Here is a 19,228-nt window from a genome sequence, read left to right on the forward strand (position 1 = left end):
TAGATAGATAAACAAACATAAAAAAATACATGTATAAAAATGTTTGGGGTGCCTGGGTGGCTCAGTCAGTTAAGCATATGACTCTTGATTTCAGCTCAGGTGGTGATCTAGGGTTCATGAGATCTAGCCCTGTGTCAGGCTCCATGCTGACAGAGTGGTGCCTGCTTGGGACTCTCCCTTTCCCTCTCTCTCTCTGCCCCTCCCCCACTCACACACACACACACACACACACACCCACACACACACACACACACTCTCTCTCTCTCTCTCTCAAACTTTCTCAAATAAAATAAACTTAAAAAATAAAAATAATAATTAAAAATTAAAAATGTTCATCTACAGAATAAATTCTTTGATAGTGATTTCAGCCACTTTAAAACAAACTTCGTCAAATATCTATGATGACTGTAATTGCCAAGTCATACCAGAGAAATGCATGACTTCACTGAGAAAATGAGAGGCTGTTTGTGCCTACATGGGCTGTAAATAAAGAAAAAGATATGATGGTAGGGCCAAGAAAAAGGATAGCTTTCTGAGAAAGCTACCTTATCCCATGTTCCTTCTAGAGAGCAATTTAGGTGATCTGAGAGCTGTATGATTCAGAATAAATATTCACCTGGCTACATAGAATTAGGTCAGTGATATGCACCAGGATTCTCCCAGTGTCCACATTTAGGTACATGAACTATGTAGAAGATCTGTATAAAATAGTAATAGTTTATTGAGCATTTATGTTGTGCCAGGCGCTGTGCCAAGTATGTTTCTTACATAAGTCAGATTATATTCCTTATAGTTATATAAAAATAAGTAATGTTGTTTCTTTACTCTTTCTTTTTTAACTGATGAAGGAACACTGAAGCATAGAGTAGTTAAGAAACTTGTCCCTGGCCACATCATATCTGTTTTTTTAAAAGATTTATTATTTTTTTAAGGTTATTATTTTGAGAGAGACAGAGTAAGCACAAGCAGGGAAAGGGCAGAGAGGGGGAGAATCCCACCTAGCCTCTGTGCCATCAGCTCAGAGCCTGACGCAAGGTTCGAACTCAGGGAAATGTGAGATCATGACCTGAGCCAAAGTCAAGAGTTGGACACTTACCTGACTGAACCAGCCAGGCGCCCCTGGTCACATAATATCTTTAAGTTGCAGAGCTGGTCTTCAACCCACGTAGGCCACAGGCTCAACACCCTGATAGTTCCACCATCCTTTATTGCCTCTCTTCCCCCTCATAATCCTCGTACTTACTGAGCTATATCGTGTAGTCTTATATTTGAATGTGCACATCTTCCTAAATTATAAATACCTTAGGAGCATGAACTATTGTAGTTTCCTTGTTTTCTTTTTAGTCTAGTACATCTAACTTCATACAGCAGATGTTCAATTAATGTTTGCTAATTATGGTGCTGTACACATATTTGGGATTGTGTATAGTTTGAATATAATCCGTGGGACTCAGAATTGAAAGACCTGAATTCAAGTTCTTGTGTGACTATTACATGTCCATCCTAGTATTACCTCTTTACATTTTAAGATAAGATACATAAATATTAAGTCATACGCTGGTATGAGAGTGTCCAAAGTATTTGTATATGCATGGCCCCTTCTTGAGCTGCAGAAACAACAATCATGAAATTTTCTTTTGGTGGGTAAGGGTAGTAGAGATTCTGAATTAAAAGTATTAATTGCTGGGTGGTAATATAAAAAGAGTAAAGTAACATATTTCATTAGTTAAGACTAACAGAAAAATGTTTGATGTTTTCAGTTCGCAGTAGTGATTGTATGTGGTACCATCAGATTTAAAGGTGATCTTAGTACAGTCTGAAGATGCTTCAAGTAGTCAGACAGTTAGTGGTTAGATGTAGTTCAAGTATTTAGACAAGGTGCTCTGAAGTTAGAGCAGCTGCTCTGAAGCAAGGGAAGCCTTGGCTGCTGGATCAAGGGATGGGCCATTAAAGTCATTGATGTTTGCCAGGTTGTAATTTAATAACTTGGATGGCCTAATTTCTTATATACATAAAAAAGAAAGATTTATGTAATTTGGAAGATATTAATCTAGACTCAGATTTTTCTCCAATTTTTCTGCCTATGTCCTTGGTGATTTTTGCTCAGAGAGATTCTTCGGTTATTTTTGGAGTCATCCACAACTGTATTTTTAGCCAAGAAGGGAAATTCATTCTTCAAGTGGATTTTTTGCTTGCTCTACCTATAGGTGTCTCTGTTGATCGATTCCTGATTCATAGAGAACAAAGGATATTTTTGGTCTTGTTTTTCATGTGGAGGGCCCCAAATTTGTTTTAATTTCTACCCTGTTAACTATTCAAGCCCCTCTGAAAAGTCAGCCATATATTGGAGATTTCTAGATTGATGATTTTTCTTTCAAGTTTTTTTCTTCAGATTCCTGTATTCTATGTCTGAGCCCATTTAAAAAAGAGCAGACACGGTTTCCTTTACTTTAGCTATTTAGGTACCCAAAAGATTGAAAATTTCCTGAAGTCTATTTAAGTTTTTTATGATTGATCTTTATTTTGTTTGCAATTTTGAATCTTTGACCAATTAATCACTGAGAGAAAGTCTTCTGAAATGGTGTTAAGGGATGTTTTATCTATTTTTCTTGCCCTCTAAAGGCTGTTAAAATGTTTTAATTTATTATTATTATTATTATTATTATTATTATTATTATTTTGAAGAGCTGGTTTGCTTAGATGTTCTCCTGGTCTTTCTTACCCTACTGCTTTTCACCATTTTCCCCCCATCCTAGAGACTAAAAATTAAGTGAACTAGTTGGAAAAGAACTGATAGTTCGGGTCAGTAAGTATCAAACAAAATCCTGAATTACACAGCAAATTTCTGCCTTCTTGGGTTAAAAAAAATTCTTTAAACTCAGCTCTAGACCAGGGTTTAAATTCAGCTATTTATAGAACAGCCTTCTGGTCTAGCAGTTTGAAGTTGTTTGGGGCAGTGTGGCCAGTCCTTGTCTAGGAAATCAGTTAGGAGGTCAGGGGAGGGAGCAGAAGGAATTGAAGGGGTGCAGTGAGTGGTGAAGATAAAACTGAAAGAGATACAAGGAGGGTAAGTTTCAGAAGGTAAAAGAGTCAAATTGAGAGATGCTATTTGGAATCAGCATTTTGAGATCTCGGTTTACTAATTAAAGAAGTGAATTAATGAGTTATTAAAAGATACTTTATGTCTTAATTTTATAGAACTCTTCCTAACTGTATTAGTTATTTATTTTGACATGTACAAAGATCACCATAATGACCCCTGTTACTCTGAATTGTTTTAAAAGGTCATTTACAATTGCAACAATTAGGATTATAGTGCAATACAAATAGAAAGCAGAGGTTTTTCTAGGAAGAGGGCCTAGCTTTGATATATACAAGCCTGTAACAGGTTGGTCAAAAGTGTGTGCTTTGAAAAGCAGCTTGGAGGGGTGGCTGGGTGGCTCAGTTGGTTGAACATCCAACTTTGGCCCAGGTCATGATCTCACAGCTTGTGAGTTCGAGCCCTGCGTCAGGCTCTGTGCTGACAGCTCAGAGCCTGGAGCCTGCTTCGGATTCTGTGTCTCCCTCTCTCTCTGCCCCTAACCCACTTGAATTCTGTCTCTGTCTCTCTCAAAAATAAATAAACATTAAAAAAAGAAAAGCAGCTTGGTTCCTCAAGCAAGCAGAGGTCAATATGGTGCTGTACGATCAGTCATCTGATAGCCACTGATCCTGTATTATGGGCTAAGAACAGTGACTCACAATTACAAGATCAAGAGTGTCCTCTTAAAAGTTTTGTAGGACTCCCAAGGCCAAGTTTGACTAATTACTTTTGTGTAAATTGGTTGCCAGTTTAACAGACCTCCAACCATTTGTCCTTGGGGCATCTTGATTGGTTTGGAGACTTATGAAGTCTGTGCCTCTATCTGTTCTTTCTGAAGCACTTCCCTATACATTCAGCAACACAAGACAATTCAAGCAAAAATACACGATACGAGGGCTTTGTATGAATTGTCAAGCAAGAAGGCAAAGCAAGCAGCCAAAGCATAAAGATATTAATAACAAAAATATTTACTAAATGGTATACCTCCAAACCAAAAGTTCTAATAACCTTATACAAAAGTTAGGTCTAATTATAAAATGAGTTCACTTCCAAAACTGAAGGTTGAATTGCCCTATACCAAAGACTTTGAACTGATGACCTTATATGAAGACCTAGTGGGTCTTTGTAACAAAAATCCTAGAATAACAAATTAATCAGCAACAAGAAGCTCAGTGAAACAAATCAGAACTCTAAGTAAGACCATTGTTGAGACACATTCACCTGGCAGTAAATTTGAAGGACAAATGGAATTTTGGAACAAGGGACAAGGAGAATGCACCTGTTAGTCTGAGGGTATCAGAGACTGCTGCCAAGTGAGAGTATTCAAAATTATCTCAGCGGGACTTCCAGAACTGTCAAAGGATGACACCATCACTCAAATCTGGTACAAAAGCCAAAGCTGAATTTATTGCTTTGTTAAGTAAAAGAGCTATGCTGGTGAGGCTTAGTCTCACTGAGCAAAGTCAACTAAAGATTATACATAGGGTTTAGGAGTGTGTTTTGGAGTTGCGTGGTTTCCAGAGGCAAGAACAGGTTGATGTCAGTTTTAGAATATTTGTCATTGTTGAATACAGAAGCATGTTTTGTGTTGGCTATAGAGGGGAGAAATGGATGCACATCAGCCTCAGTGAATTTTCTGGAGTGATTCTTCCATTAAGTATGAAGCTTTCACTGATTGGTTGGCTTTCAGTGGGCTGTTGATTGAAGTGACTTGTTAGTTAGATGGGTTTAAAACAAGTTCTAAACCTTGTTTCATTGTTCTCTGAAACTGAAACTGGAGCTGAAATTTGTTGATTACATGGTTAAAAACCAGTTCAGGTATTTACTGACTACATGGTTCTAGAACAGCTAGTCTTTTCCTGGGGATGGGGCTGGTAGGTATCTATAGCTAGCTTATATCAATTCATGTGAACTAATTAGTAAATATTCAGGAATGATATAAGCCAACTATTAAACTGCTAATAGCTTAAAATCAGTGATGTTGGGCATGTTTACACCACAGAAATGGCCAAATGCTACAAAATCAAGTCATTTGGAGAGTCAGTTTACCAGGACATCACTGGATGGGAGCATTAGGCATGGAACTTACGAATTTAATACTATAGACAGGTAATAGATTCCTGATTTGAGAAAATAAGACTTCATATTTGATCCTATTCTACACATGGTCCTCATTATATTGACTTAGGGAGATGGCCAGTGAAACAAACCAAAAAATGAAACTAAAATTTCCCAAGAAAAATGCAAAATATAGCCAAATCCACATACTTGGCTTCATTGATCCTGGGTTATGAAGCTCTGTTTTGTAAAAGTTGCTTCCTAGCTAATCTCTATTTTCAAAATACATGTTTAGGTAGAAATATTCTGAATACAAATTACTATATTTCATTTTGAGAAAAATAGGCATCTGTTATAGACAGTGGACTATTTAAAGATCATGGATAGGAGTATTTTTATTTTTTAAAAAAATTTTAATTTTTAAATTTTATTTTATTTTAGAGAGAGAGCAAGTGAACAGGGAAGAGGGGCACAGGAAGAGAGAGAGAATCTCAGGCAGGCTCCAAGCCCAATGTGGGGCTTGATCCCATGACCCTGGGATCACTACCTGAGTTGAAGTCAAGAGTTAGATGCTTAATTGACTGAGCCACCCAGGCGACCCATTAAAATATTTTATTTTTAAGTAATGTCTATACCCTAAGTGGGCTCGAACTCAACTTTGAAATCGGGAGTCACATGCTCACTGACTGAGCCAGCCAGGGGCCCCAGAAGTATTTTTAAACTCTCCTCTCCACAAAAATCTCTCCTTCCCCACAAGAATCCCCAAAATGAAAAAAAGAAAGGAGAGTTTCCACTTTGTGAAACAAGACTATCCATAACTCAAACTGAGAAGTGTCCCTGGTTTCAGGACAGGAGATGTGAGCCAAGGATTTTATATCCAGCAAAATTGACTTTCAAATAGAAAATCACAACTGTTACAACGGATCACAAACTTATCAACATGTAAGAATGCAAAGAATATTGTTCTCATGAGCCCTTAATGAGAAAGCTACTGAAGAATGAACTTCAGATAAGCAAAGATGACATAATTTCACCAAAGGAGAGATAATCATAAACTATGTGCCTCCTGATGGAAGAGCACTCTGCCAAAGAAATAAAACCTGAGATCAAGGCTCTGTCTCCAGCTGCCAATTTGCAGAAATCCAGAAGAAAAAAGAGTATGTTAAACTGCCGGTGAATATGCAGGGTCCACGTTGTGGGAAACTCTACATGGTCATATAGAATTTATGGTTAAATTCCTAGGTTCTTTAACAGATAAAGTAAGGAGGAAGAACCCATCGATTAAAAGAGAATTAAGAGACAGGTCAACAAATTTTAATAAGCAAGATTAAAAATTCAGTTAAAAACTCAGAAGATACAAACTTTTAGAAAGATCATTTAAAGATAGCTAATTTCATAAAAATTACTAATTTTTTCTCAATTTCCTGAATTTTTACTAAAACTAAATTTGAAGCATCTTTTTTTGTTTTAAGTTTATTTATTTATTTTGAGAGAGAGAGGGAGAGAGCGAGAATCTCAGGCAGGCTCTGCAGTGTCAGCACAGAGCCCCGTGTGGGGCTTGAACTCACGAACCCTGAGATCATGACCTGAGCTGAAATCAAGAGTTGGACGCTTAACTGACTGAGCCTACCCAGGTGCCCTGAAGAGTATCTCTTAATTTAACTTATAAAAGCATGATTTTATCAGACCTCAGATTGTAAACTACAGTACATGTTTTATACTTACTGTTGAGGCAGTACAACAAGGTTTTGAAGTAACACAAGTTTAACCTGTTCAATCTCTGTGTGCCTTTGGCCAAGTCACTTAATGTCAGGTGGAGGTGATTTTTATATATCTCTTGTGAAAAGAGTCACAAATTATAACCTATCTCTTAGCTGTTGCAGGAATGCATGAAATATGTGCATAATTCCTGATATTGTGGTTGCCATATGATAGGCACTTAAACGAAAGCTACAATTACTTTGGTTCCGAGTGGTCTGGGGTGGGGCCCAAGAATTTTGTGCTTTTAAAAGCCTCTCAAATGATGCTAATGATTGTTCTAATTTTGGAAACACAGTCTCTGATAAAATCTTCCTGGATGTAAACAAATATTCAGCTTCAAGGATTTTTTCAATGCATTTCTTAGAAAAACTGGAAGACATCTGGGAGACTGGCAAAATAAACTATGGCCTATCAATTTCCTAAAATATGTGGCCATTAAAATAAAAATCAGATCGCTAACACAGCACTGTTCCAAATGCCTAATACATATCTCATTTAGTAGTCCTGGGAGATGGATTCCATTATTACCCCTATTTCACAGATGAGGAAAAATGTACACGGCATTACAAATAAGTTGTGAAGCAGAGACATTTCTAAACTTTCTGTACTATTTTTTTATAATAAAAAATGGCCTTGTTAGAGGACAGACTGAATTAGCTTTTTAACAGAAATTATTTCATAATCATTGAAGATGAAGCAATCCAATCATTTGCAGCCAAAAACAGTAGGGAAAAATCTATTAACAAGGTACGTTAATTATTTTTCAGGATTTGTGTGTGTGTGCTTGTGTTTTTGTCAGCTTTTTTGTATTTGTAATTTGTTATTTTTCTGATTCTAAATAAATATTCACTATCAAGCCTAATTATGTATTCTTTTTTGTATTGAGCCCTCCTCCCCCAACAGATTGTATAAGCTTTGGGCCTCACAAAACCTGGATTCCCATCCATCTGCATACCCTGTATGTAAACTGAGAGCCCCTGAAAAAGAGAATGGGACAGAAGTAGTAGAGGAAAAATATTTAAAGAGATAAAACTTTCCTCAAATAACACTTGAGTCTTAAAGAGCTGTCCCCAAATTGCCAAGAAGAATGCACCCCACCCCCCACAAGAGATGGGAGACAGAGGTGCCCTCAAACCGGCTGAATGGTTCTATGTCAATACAATCAGTTTGGAGGCAGCTTTCTGTTTACACTTAGTGGGAACAGGAAGGGTGATCTCATGGGGGAGAGATTGCTTGGAAACTTTCAAAGGTTTTATGTTTGCTGTTCTAATTCCATAGTGCGTTGTAGGACACTACTCATATGGTAGTAACAGTAGCACTTCATTGGTTTCCATAGGAAGCAGAGGAAGGCAATTTAAAGTCCCCTTATCAATCCTTTCTTCTTCTTGTTTCTCAGAGTCTGATATTTCTTGTTCGGGATTGGAGTTTCCCATACGAATTTTCATACGGAGCCGAAGGTGGCTCCAAATTCTTGGAAAAACGCCTCAAGGTTTGTTAGAAATTTAGGTGAATGAAACTTCACCAGTAGTAATCTAGAATTATTTCTGTTGAATGAGTTGCAGAATGGACATTTAGTAGATACAGTCTTATGCTTCTAGTGTCTTTACTAACTAAGATTGATATTTAATACAATGCTTTCAGAGCTACAGTTTTAAATATTATAAGTAATTATGATACAGATAAAGAATTCTTTTGTAGATATCTACAAAACAATGACTGATTCCTAAAGATAAATCTTTTAATCTGAATAATTAAATCAGTTCAAGGCTGACAGTACAAATATCTGTTTTCATTGAGGTTTAAAACAGTCTAACAGAAATATATAATTTTGAAATCCCCAAAGTCAGTCTTAGAACATTAGCAAATAGTTCAGAGAACTATTAGCAAATAGTTCAGAGAAAGTGAAATTAGAGGGTTCTCTATTTTCTGTATCAGGATAGTGCAATATTGAATCAACTGTTTATATTGAACACAGATGACAACAAATACCCGCTGAGAAAAAGTCCTTTTTGGCTTATAACTGCTTTTAGGGTGGTCGTACTATTAACTGTCAAATACATTTGAAAAAACAGGGGCAATTTAGCTTATAAATACCCACCTATTCAGACACCTTTCTAGAATTTTAATGTATACCTACCAAGTGATAAGAGGTTGTCTTGAGTATCTCCTGAAAAGAAGGTAGGAATATCTTATGATCCATTCATGTCTCCTGTGAGTACTTTGAATTAAAATTGGAATTTATAAGAACTAGCTAGAATAAAACCCCACTAATTTGTAGTAAAAAATGGGAAGGCCCACCTGAGTTAGCATAAGAGTAAGCATTTGTTAATTGTAATAATAATGGCATATATATGCTATATGGAGATATGGCTGTTCACCCAAGACTTTATTCTTTCTTTATCAGCTTATATATTGTCATTTTTATCATTGTGGGACCAGACAGACATAGCAAATATAAGACGCTACAGAATTCTTTGGAGTTCAATTTATGTTGCAAGTAGTTTAAACTTTAGAATGATTTACTGCAGGTCTCAGGGAACCAGCATGAAGAACTACAGAATGTTCGAAAACACATCCATTCCTGTTTCACCAAAATTTCCTGTTTTCTGCTACCTCATCCTGGCTTAAAAGTAGCTACCAATCCAAACTTTGATGGAAAACTGAAAGGTGTGTTTTTTTAATGAATATATACTTACATTACTTAGTCTGGTTGTACAATTGTCATTTTATCTACTGGGCTTACAGCTGCTGATTTAGGTTATCCACTTGTGTGAGGCTGATGACTAAAAAATGTCAGGAGAACTGGGAATCCTGGTCTGGTGCTGGAGCACCTTCTTGGGGAACTGTAGGATTCCATGGGTTCTAAATACGTACATGGAGAAAACAGGCAAAGTCTTGCATTCACCTAGGAGGCAGCGACTCTGCCCTTTTTGCAGAGGTTTCTACTTACGTCTGTACATTGAGAAATGCTCCTTAATGTCTTCCTGTTTAATTTGCCTTATTTGCATTAGAGGAGAAAAATAGATGTCTATGTTATTGGAATGCTGTATTATAGGTTATAGAATATTATGATAAGTTATAGAATTAAAGATTGAAAGAAACATTGTGTAGTTCTGAACTCAAGCTCTTTAAAAGTGCTACTAAGGAATTTAATTATAAACTATTAAAACCCTCAGTAAAAGTGAAATCCTCTTCTGGATGAGGACCAGTTGCTGAAAAATCCAGAAGCACTAGAGTGTTTTTGAAATAGTGTATTCTAATAGTATGTAATTATCTGTCAAACAGAGAGGCATTCCTAACATTTTAAGATTCCAAAAAATCTCAACTTGTTTAAAAAAAGGGGTGGGGTAGGTAGAAGGGGTCTGAAGAAATAGAATTTAATAGTTCCTAATAGATATCACCAGGTCTTTAGATACTTGCTTTGTAATTCATACAAAAACATTTCTGACTTATTTACTTGTAAGGCTCGCACTGAATACACACCCCACTGAGTTCAGATATTTGCTTAATTTCCTGTGGCCTTTCTGCATCATGTCAGGGTTGGTGCGACAGTGACATTAACAAGCTTTTCAGCACAACTGTTCTCAAAGGGCTTCAAAATTAATCTTAAAAAGGGACAACATAACATGTATTCACTTTTACAGAACTGGCAGGTTTGAAAAGCAAACCTATTTTTTTTCCCCGTTTCCATGGCATTTGTAGTCAGATACCTTATATTTAACTATGACAGTATCATAAATAGAATCTCACATTTCATCAGCAGTATTTCTGTACATGTTTTAAATTATCTTTATATAACAGAACAGATAGCACCAGGCACATATTAATGGAGGGATTCCAGGATCCTATCATGTCACTTGTCCCTGTCACTTACGAATTCCAACCCAGTAATGAGCACACAGACCTCTTGATACTGTGCACTTACCTAATGCCGTCAATGTGTTTTGAATAAATTACATAAAGGGTGGGCTCCCACAAGGCCCCTCTTTCTTCTCTGGAGTTGGGCAGTCGTAAACAGGCAGGGGAGGGGCAGGCCTTCAACAACAGTCCTTTATTGGGACACAAAAGTACTCTGGCTTGTTCCATTCGTGCAGTGTACAGCCACAGTTCTTAAATTAACTGATAGATTTTGCAATGAAAGAGCTCAGGGAGAGAGTTGAAGACAACACACACAGGTATAGAACCCCCACCCCCCTTTTTTTAAGTTTATTTTCAGAGAGACAGAGACAGCGTGAGCAGGGGAGGGGCAAAGAGAGAGGCAGAAAGAGAATCCCCAGCAGGCTGTGCGCTGCCAGCACAGAGCCCGATATGGGGCTTGAACTCGTGAACTGTGAAGTCATGACCTGAGCCAAAGTCAAGTCGGACACCTAACCGACCGAGCCACCCGGGCGCCCCACGAACCCCACTTTTTTAAGCAGATTTGTTTCTCATCAAATTGTACATATATGTCTAAATATGTACTAACCTACACAATTGTTTTACAGGTACCCCAAAATTATGAGTTTACCAAAGTGGCTAGCCTGAGAGAAAAAAAAAAAATGAAAAGCAGCTTCAGGTGCCCATCAAAATTGCATTTTGATGAGGCTTTCTAGGACGCCTGCTGAATCTGTGTGCCAAAATGTTCTTCTTAGCCTCAGTTTCTCCTTGGGTAGTTTTGAAAGTCAGCTATCTACATTGCTTTTCCATCCCATCCTGAATCTTGTAATTCGATGTGAGTTCTATCTGGGATGTCTTGTCCACTGGCTATGCTGCTCTCCAGAAGGCTGGCATCTGAATAACCACTTTCTTCCTCTACGGAAGAAATGTCTCTAAATAAACAGTTGTGCAAAAATTGTTCTCTGATGATAGTTCCCACATACTCTTTCATAAACTTACAGAAGTACTTTCTAGTTCATTATCAGCAGTAATAATTGTTATAATTACTATTCATGGTCCCTCACTACTGAAAATGTTATCTTACCATTTCCTCTGTTATGTGAAATTTATGATACTATGATTAAATTTAGCTGCTATTAATTTAGTGGCTTCCCACATAGGAAATCAAAAGGATCAGGTTCATTCCTGCTGCATTCAGACAGTTCTTTCCAAGTGCCCACCGAATACCTCTCATGACGTAGTCAGTCTAACCTTTCAATTAACAAGGAGTTACTTTTTTTGGTTTTTTGTTTGTCTGCTTGTTTTTTTGAGGTTCCTCTGGGTTATGGTACCACATGTAGAACGGCCAGGCAAACCACATCATAAATTGTGGAGATGCATTCTTAGCAGCTTCAGTTAGAGTTCAGGAAGCGTAGCCAAACACTATTGCAAGGTAATGGTTTTTTAAGAAGCTGTTTCTAATGAATTGTCAGTCAGGTAATCCTGAGATCTCTTTCTTGGTTGATTTACACAGCAGTGCCACACCAGTGCATCTGCCCCGCAGAGTTCTTTTACAGCATCTTATCATGTCCCCAGTTGTGGCAGATAACCACTTTGGCCTAGCCCCTGAATTCCTGGCAGAGTTTTACTCAGGTGGCAAAGATTATTGAAGGAATGGTAAAGACAGAACAGCATCCCCAGTAACGGTCTCCCCACACGTATTTGTTTGAATACTTGGAGTGGGTCAGAGCTAATTAGCACACCTCTGTAAATTGACCTGAACTGGGCTGCCGATATTCTGGGTCATGTGTGTACTGTGTTGAACTGATAGCGTTAGCAAGAGCTCACCACTGCGTATGTTGTGAACCTTTGGTTTGTGTTATCTGAATCCAGAATTGGGATATCTGGTATTGGTCTCAGTGAGAACAAAGACTATGGCCAGTGCCATCTTCAGAACGCATTTTTAATCCAAATATGCGGTTATATGCTGGCTGCTTTAATGATAATTACCACACCTGCTGGTGCATGAGATACAGGTGTATCTTATTTCATCCCAATTTTATAAGGGAGTGGGTGGGGAGTGGAATTTAAGTACATGCGTTAGAAGTGATTTTAAAGTCATTTTAAAATGAGAAAGTTTGTTTCATACAGAAATTCGGGAAGAATTCATACATTCTAGGTATATAGGAATATTTTACAAATGCTAAAAAAAAAAAAAAAAAAACCTAAGGTGATAAGCAGAGAAGAAAACCTATTGGTATCAGTGAATACAGATGCATGTGGTAACATAATACAGACACCAGTATTGTTAGTGAATATTGGTACCTGAAAAGCAAACCACAATAATAACTGAATAAATACATTTGAATAAATCTATATATAATACAAAGCAAAATTATGAGTAAGAATTGGTGCAATGCAACAGCAAAATACATTTGAATAAACACCTATACAAGTACTCATAAAAGATTGGGCACTACAATTTCAAAGGTATACAAAACCTGAAATAAAAGAAGTCTGAAGGATTTCCAACAGTATGCTCATGCATCTCGTAAAGGCAGCAAGCAAGAGAAGAAAAGCATGAATTCTTATGTAAACTAGTATTTCAGTGTATAGTGGGGTTGTAGTAACACGCAAGGAAAATGCAAACACAACCACATGGTTTGAATCTTTATTCTTAAGACCTCAGAAATCACCAGTCCCAAAGCCTGAAATCTCAGTGATTCTGCTTAAATTCAGATTTTTAAAAATTGTAGGCAGTTATTACATTTACTTAGATATCAAATCTCTGGCCATATCTTGCTTTTTATGTAGGTGTATTTTTCTATATCTTTTGAAATGATTTAGAAATTATCACTATGTTCAAAAGACTTCTCTGAATATGTATTTTCTATGTTACTTTGCTAAATACGTAATGTTAAGCTTGAACCTAATGCCGTAACATGGATTATGTGTCATCAGTTGTCCTAAACATGATAGGTGAACAACTCAGACATCCTGATTTGCCTCCATGGCCTTTTCTTGCCATGTTATTTTGTATGGGCGAATTTCATCACCAAATGTCGCATTACCATCACTGTCTTTCTGAACTTGAGTACTAATTAACAGACCTTATTCAGTTCTGTACACTTTTCATAAGGTGGGCACGCTAAAAACAGAGCAATTTTTGCATACATTTTCTGGCAGGAATACATCTTATAAACCAGTGAGTATCTGGCCTTTTTCCCATTTATGAGCCTGTATACATAAAACCACCAACAAACTCATCAGAATACATGAAATGTGGTTATGTGAATGGGATGTAAAATATTTGTTTAAAGTTTAACATCAAGAAAGCTACTTTATGGGTGGAAGATAAATATGTAGTTGAAGTAAAGAACAGCAGTTTAGGCAAGGAGGATCACTCATCCAAGAAAAGTGGGTTTTGGGAATTGCTTAGATGATGGCAAAGTGAGTGATGGCTTTATCACTGGGGAAGAAGTAGACAAAATCAAGAATGTTTTATTTATTGTATGCCTTGGAGGACTTGGATTGGATTTTTAAAATAATGATGAATGTGCTTTTACTTATAGAAATAGATGATGAATTCATCAAAAACTTGAAAATACTCATTCCTTGGCTACTTAGTCCTGAGAGCCTAGATATTAAAGAGATCAATGGGAACAAAATCACCTGCCGAGGTCTGGTGGAGTACTTCAAGGTATGACTCTCATTTCTAGAGCATTGTTTTGGAATGCAGTTCCTACTTGAAACAAACAAAAAAGTATAGACTCTGTAATATAGGGGCAAACCTAGGAGGAATCTATAAAAATGAGAAAAAATCATTAGACTCCCAAGAGTAGCTTGCTTTCTGAAATTAAAATTTTAAAACTCTTAGTGTTAACTTTATCTTGAGAGAAATATATTTTGAAATATAAATATGAGAGTTGGTAAAGTCTGTTTTTTGTGGGGGGAGGAGGTGTTTCTCGAGGTCCATAACATGTAGTCCTCAGTCATGACCTATGCTGAATCTTACCTTCATTCTGAAGATTCTTCCGAAGGGGCTATCCTTTACCTTTCTACTAGAGAAAATTCCTCCACATTTCCTGTCTCTGCACCATGGGCTGATGTAAAGTGGAATAACTTTAAATTTGTGTTTATTTTTTAGCTCAGGTAGTACCAAATACTACACTTTTTTTTTAACCAACCACATACATATTGGGGAATTTCAGTAATCAATCTCATTTGTGGAGTGATGCTCCAAGGACTAAACTATTTTTAAAATTCACATTTTTGTCATTAAAAATACTTCACATATCTCCTGTGTGATTATTTACCTTCATCACTCTTAGCAATTAATGAGATGTTATTTATCTAAAATTTGAATTCTTATTGTGCATAACACTATGGAAGAGCTTAGAAGTTAGTAGGAGGTTAAGGACCCTTACAGAAATCAGATATTCCATAAAGCTGACGACAGCAGCAGGTACAAATTCCTGTGAGTAAATGAAAAAGAAAGGTTACTCCTAGCAGAGGGATCTGAGGTTTTAGAGAAGGGGGCAGTGACTTAAGTCTTTAAGAAGGGTAGGATTGGCCAAGTAGAGTTGGATGAAAGGGCCATTTCAGGAAAAGGGAACAGGGACTAAGAAAGGGGGAATTAACACATGAGAAAGATAATAGTTCCCCAAACTGTCAAGACTTTAGACCTTCGAGTACAATTTCACAGAGTTTGAGAAATAGTGAATGGAATTACTTGAACATGAGTCTCTCTTTTTCTTTTCATTTTTTTAGGCTTATATAAAGATCTATCAAGGTGAAGAATTACCACATCCCAAATCCATGTTACAGGTATTTATTCATCAAGAGGCGTGACATTTTTAAAAATACTTGTTACTAAAGCTAAGCTTTCCTTAGCTTTAGCCTATGCTAAGCTAAAGATATGCTCCAATCCAGCCGTCAGTAATTGCCAAATAAACATGGTGGAATGATTTATTGGAAGGTTATTTTTCTGTTAACTACCAGTGTTGTATACACATAGAGGAGCTTCACTTGTGCTGACTATACAAACACTTTTTTTTTTTTTAAGTTTATTTATTTTGAGAGAGACAGACTGCAAGTTGGGGTGGGGGTGGGCAGAGAGAGGGGGAGAGAGAGAATCCCAACAGGCTCCACACTGCCAGCACAGAGCCCAAAGGGGCTCAAACTCATGAAACTGTGAGGTCATGACCTGAGCCGAAACCAAGAGTCAGATGCTTAACTGACTGAGCCACCCAGGCACCCCAACATACACTTTAGACCAAAGAGTTCTCATTCTCTTTGTACAAAATTAGTTTGGAAAATAGACTCATACTGTGGTTTAGATTCACACATGTTAAGTAGAAAAGCGGGTCCAGGTTTTTAAACAAGTGGTCTCTATAAATATTTCAGGAAGGAGAAATTAGCTTTTTCTTTATTAAAAAAAAATAAGTTGTTAATAGTTCCTTTTTGTCAGTGATCCATTGTTCTATCAGTATCAATCTTTAAACCTAAGACATATTTATATATATATATTAGTACAGATAAAATGCACTGTATATTATTTCCCATGTGTTTGGGTTTATAAATTCCCCCCCCCACATTTGGTGAGAGGGTTAAAAATATTTTTTAAGAAGAAAATTCTTCCAAATGAAAATTCAGTTTTAGAACTGTGACTTACTGAGTAAATTTGTGTTTTATGTATTTTGAAATTTTAATTTTACCAGTTTTTAAAAATGTAGTGGAAATACTTCAATACTTTCAAATTATTTCATGACCTTGTGTTCTTGTACATTTCTTGCACATGATACTCAGAAATGAGAATTGCCTGTGAGAGTTTAATAAATATGAATTCCATTTTACATCATATTTTGTACTTTGTCCAAAGGCCACAGCAGAAGCTAACAATTTAGCGGCCGTAGCAACTGCCAAGGATACATACAACAAAAAGATGGAAGAGGTAAGAATTAAATAATATTTTAAATTATGTTTTAAATAAAATCAGTATTTCTTCCATGAGATCATTCTTTTTTTTTCTTCCAAGTTGTACCGTCTACAAAGAAGTGGTTTTAACTTCTGCTTTCTCAGCCTATGTTTATCACATTTCTATTTATTATATTCCTGAAGTATTTTTTAGGAAAGGAACACTATGTAGGCATAGTGTTAAAACACTTTTTACAAAACATAGTGTTAAAACGTATTTTAGATGTGTTCTCTCTATATCAGAGACACTTTTCTTATTTATTTATTTTTTTTTTGGCCATTTCTTCCCACTATTTATAAGTTCTAGTGACTAATATAATGTGCTATCATCTCCACTACACTTCCCTTCTTGCAACAATTCTAGTATTTCTATCTTAACTATAAAAAACTGTTAGGAAAAAAGAAATTAAGCTTCAAGGGCCAATATTTCTACATACTATATTTCCTCTTTTTAACATTCCGAATTTGGGTGCATCGAATAATTACTGTATATACCTACTAATTGGATAGGTTTTTTCCCTCTGAAAATGTTCTATGATAAAGATTACATCCAAAGTAGCTGGAGTCTTAAGAGTCAAGAGAAATACAGTATATGGAATAGTGTTCACACCATACCTAAACGGTACTTAGAGTATGTACTTAGTATGCTTTATATAGTTAAATCTCAAAAAACCAAAGTGAAAGGTATGGGTAACTGAGATTTCCCTTGTAACTTTTGAAAAAACTGCAAATGTGGTCCAAGAACATTTAATATGCTTTCATTTGGTCTCTTGAAGAAAATACTGAAAGGGCTCCATTCAAACAAAATCAGTAAAACTGCCAAAGAACATGTTTTTCATAATTTTACTTTAGAGTTTTATAGCACTACTCATTGTTTTAAGCTAAACCTCATTGGTTAAAAATACTTCAGTGTAGTTAGAATAAATTTCCTAGAAGAACTTGTATATAAGTAGTTTATTTGAATTTGGATTCATTCTGTGAATGAACTCAGTTTGCAGTTCACTTTGCATCATGCGTTTTCATCTTGAGGAACTTGGATTAAGTCTTGGATATTCTTTCCCAGGTGAAAAAGAGAATAAAAATTAAGAATGGCTTTATATAAGTCACCTATAAAGTACCGGTCCCACTTACAGTGATGCCTGATAATGGAGGGTGCAAATGTGGGTTGACAAAACATAAAAGTAGACACCTTCCGTGTTCTAACAAATTCATCTAGCTAAGTGGAAGATTTTGACACAGTTGTGAATTTTACTCTGCATTGCATAAATGGCACTTCTCTATCTGATACAGATTTGTGGTGGCGACAAACCATTTCTGGCACCTAATGACCTACAGACCAAACATTTGGAGCTTAAGGAAGAATCTGTGAAGCTATTCCGAGGGGTGAAGAAGATGGGTGGGGAGGAATTTAGCCGGCGTTACCTGCAACAGCTGGAGAGTGAAATAGATGAACTTTACATCCAGTATATCAAGCACAATGATAGCAAAAATATCTTCCATGCAGCTCGTACCCCAGCCACACTGTTTGTCGTCATCTTTATCACTTACGTGATTGCTGGTGTGACTGGATTCATTGGCTTGGACATCATAGCTAGCCTATGCAATATGATAATGGGACTGACTCTTATCACCCTGTGTACCTGGGCATACATCCGGTACTCTGGAGAATACCGAGAGTTGGGGGCTGTAATAGACCAGGTGGCTGCAGCCTTGTGGGACCAGGTAGGAATACATTTCATCCTTTTCAACTAATTTCGGCACACTTTTGAATGCCATCTGTTTACCAGACACAGTGTAAGATGTTGGAAATAAACAGGTGAAAATGACTTGGGCCCCAGTCTTCGTGGGCTTTAAAATCGGTCAGGATGGCCAGATACAAACTGTAATACAATATGTGAAGTCCCACACAACTGTTTCCCAGTTAGCATTGCAGTATTTTCAAATATCCATGGATTAGGCAGTGGTTTTTTACTTTTTGTCCTAAAAGTCATAGATGTTAAGCACAGCTGAATTTTTTTGAGCCGATTGTTACTTGTTTATGTGTTAAGATTACTTCATACTTAAAACCCATCATTTGGCTAGAGTTGGCTTGGTTAGGGGTGTATGTGAACCACTGTCCTAAGTTGTTGTATCACTGTCTCTTTTAGTATAATCTCCTGAAAGCAAGATCTGATTACTTTAGATTGTCTCTATTTGAGCTAGACATTTGTACCGGGCCACAGGAGTCCAGGTCAAACTCTGGATCAGCTGCTGATCGGTTGGTTGTCCTTTATGTTTCAATTAACCATAACCTAGAGTCAGGGTCACTGTGGTCTGTTGTTCAAATAACTGATTATGGGTAGGGAAGACAATAATAAACACACCTAGAATAATAATGAACTCACTCTGTCATCCTGGAAGGGTCTTCAGTACCTCATGAAAATTTAGGGGCATTTAGTGAAGCTAAAATAGAGATTGTTCATAGAATTCTGGAGTTAAGACTTTTGAACATTTATG

General features: G+C 36.7%; 1 protein-coding gene across 3 annotated transcripts in view; it reads left to right on the forward strand.

Annotated features, from left to right (window-relative positions):
• Nucleotides 1-19,228, forward strand: part of ATL1 (atlastin GTPase 1) — a 73,005-nt gene that overhangs the window by 50,544 nt on the left and 3,233 nt on the right. For all 3 annotated transcript variants that reach the window (XM_007097557.3, XM_007097558.3, XM_042989678.1), the window contains exons 7-12: nucleotides 8,298-8,390; nucleotides 9,430-9,568; nucleotides 14,329-14,456; nucleotides 15,527-15,583; nucleotides 16,638-16,709; nucleotides 18,023-18,454. In XM_007097557.3, the coding sequence (XP_007097619.1) occupies nucleotides 8,298-8,390; nucleotides 9,430-9,568; nucleotides 14,329-14,456; nucleotides 15,527-15,583; nucleotides 16,638-16,709; nucleotides 18,023-18,454 (921 nt within the window). The remainder of the gene's footprint in view (nucleotides 1-8,297; nucleotides 8,391-9,429; nucleotides 9,569-14,328; nucleotides 14,457-15,526; nucleotides 15,584-16,637; nucleotides 16,710-18,022; nucleotides 18,455-19,228) is intronic.

Source organism: Panthera tigris, chromosome B3 (genome assembly GCF_018350195.1).
Source record: "Panthera tigris isolate Pti1 chromosome B3, P.tigris_Pti1_mat1.1, whole genome shotgun sequence".
In the NCBI taxonomy this organism is placed as follows: Eukaryota; Metazoa; Chordata; class Mammalia; order Carnivora; family Felidae; genus Panthera; species Panthera tigris.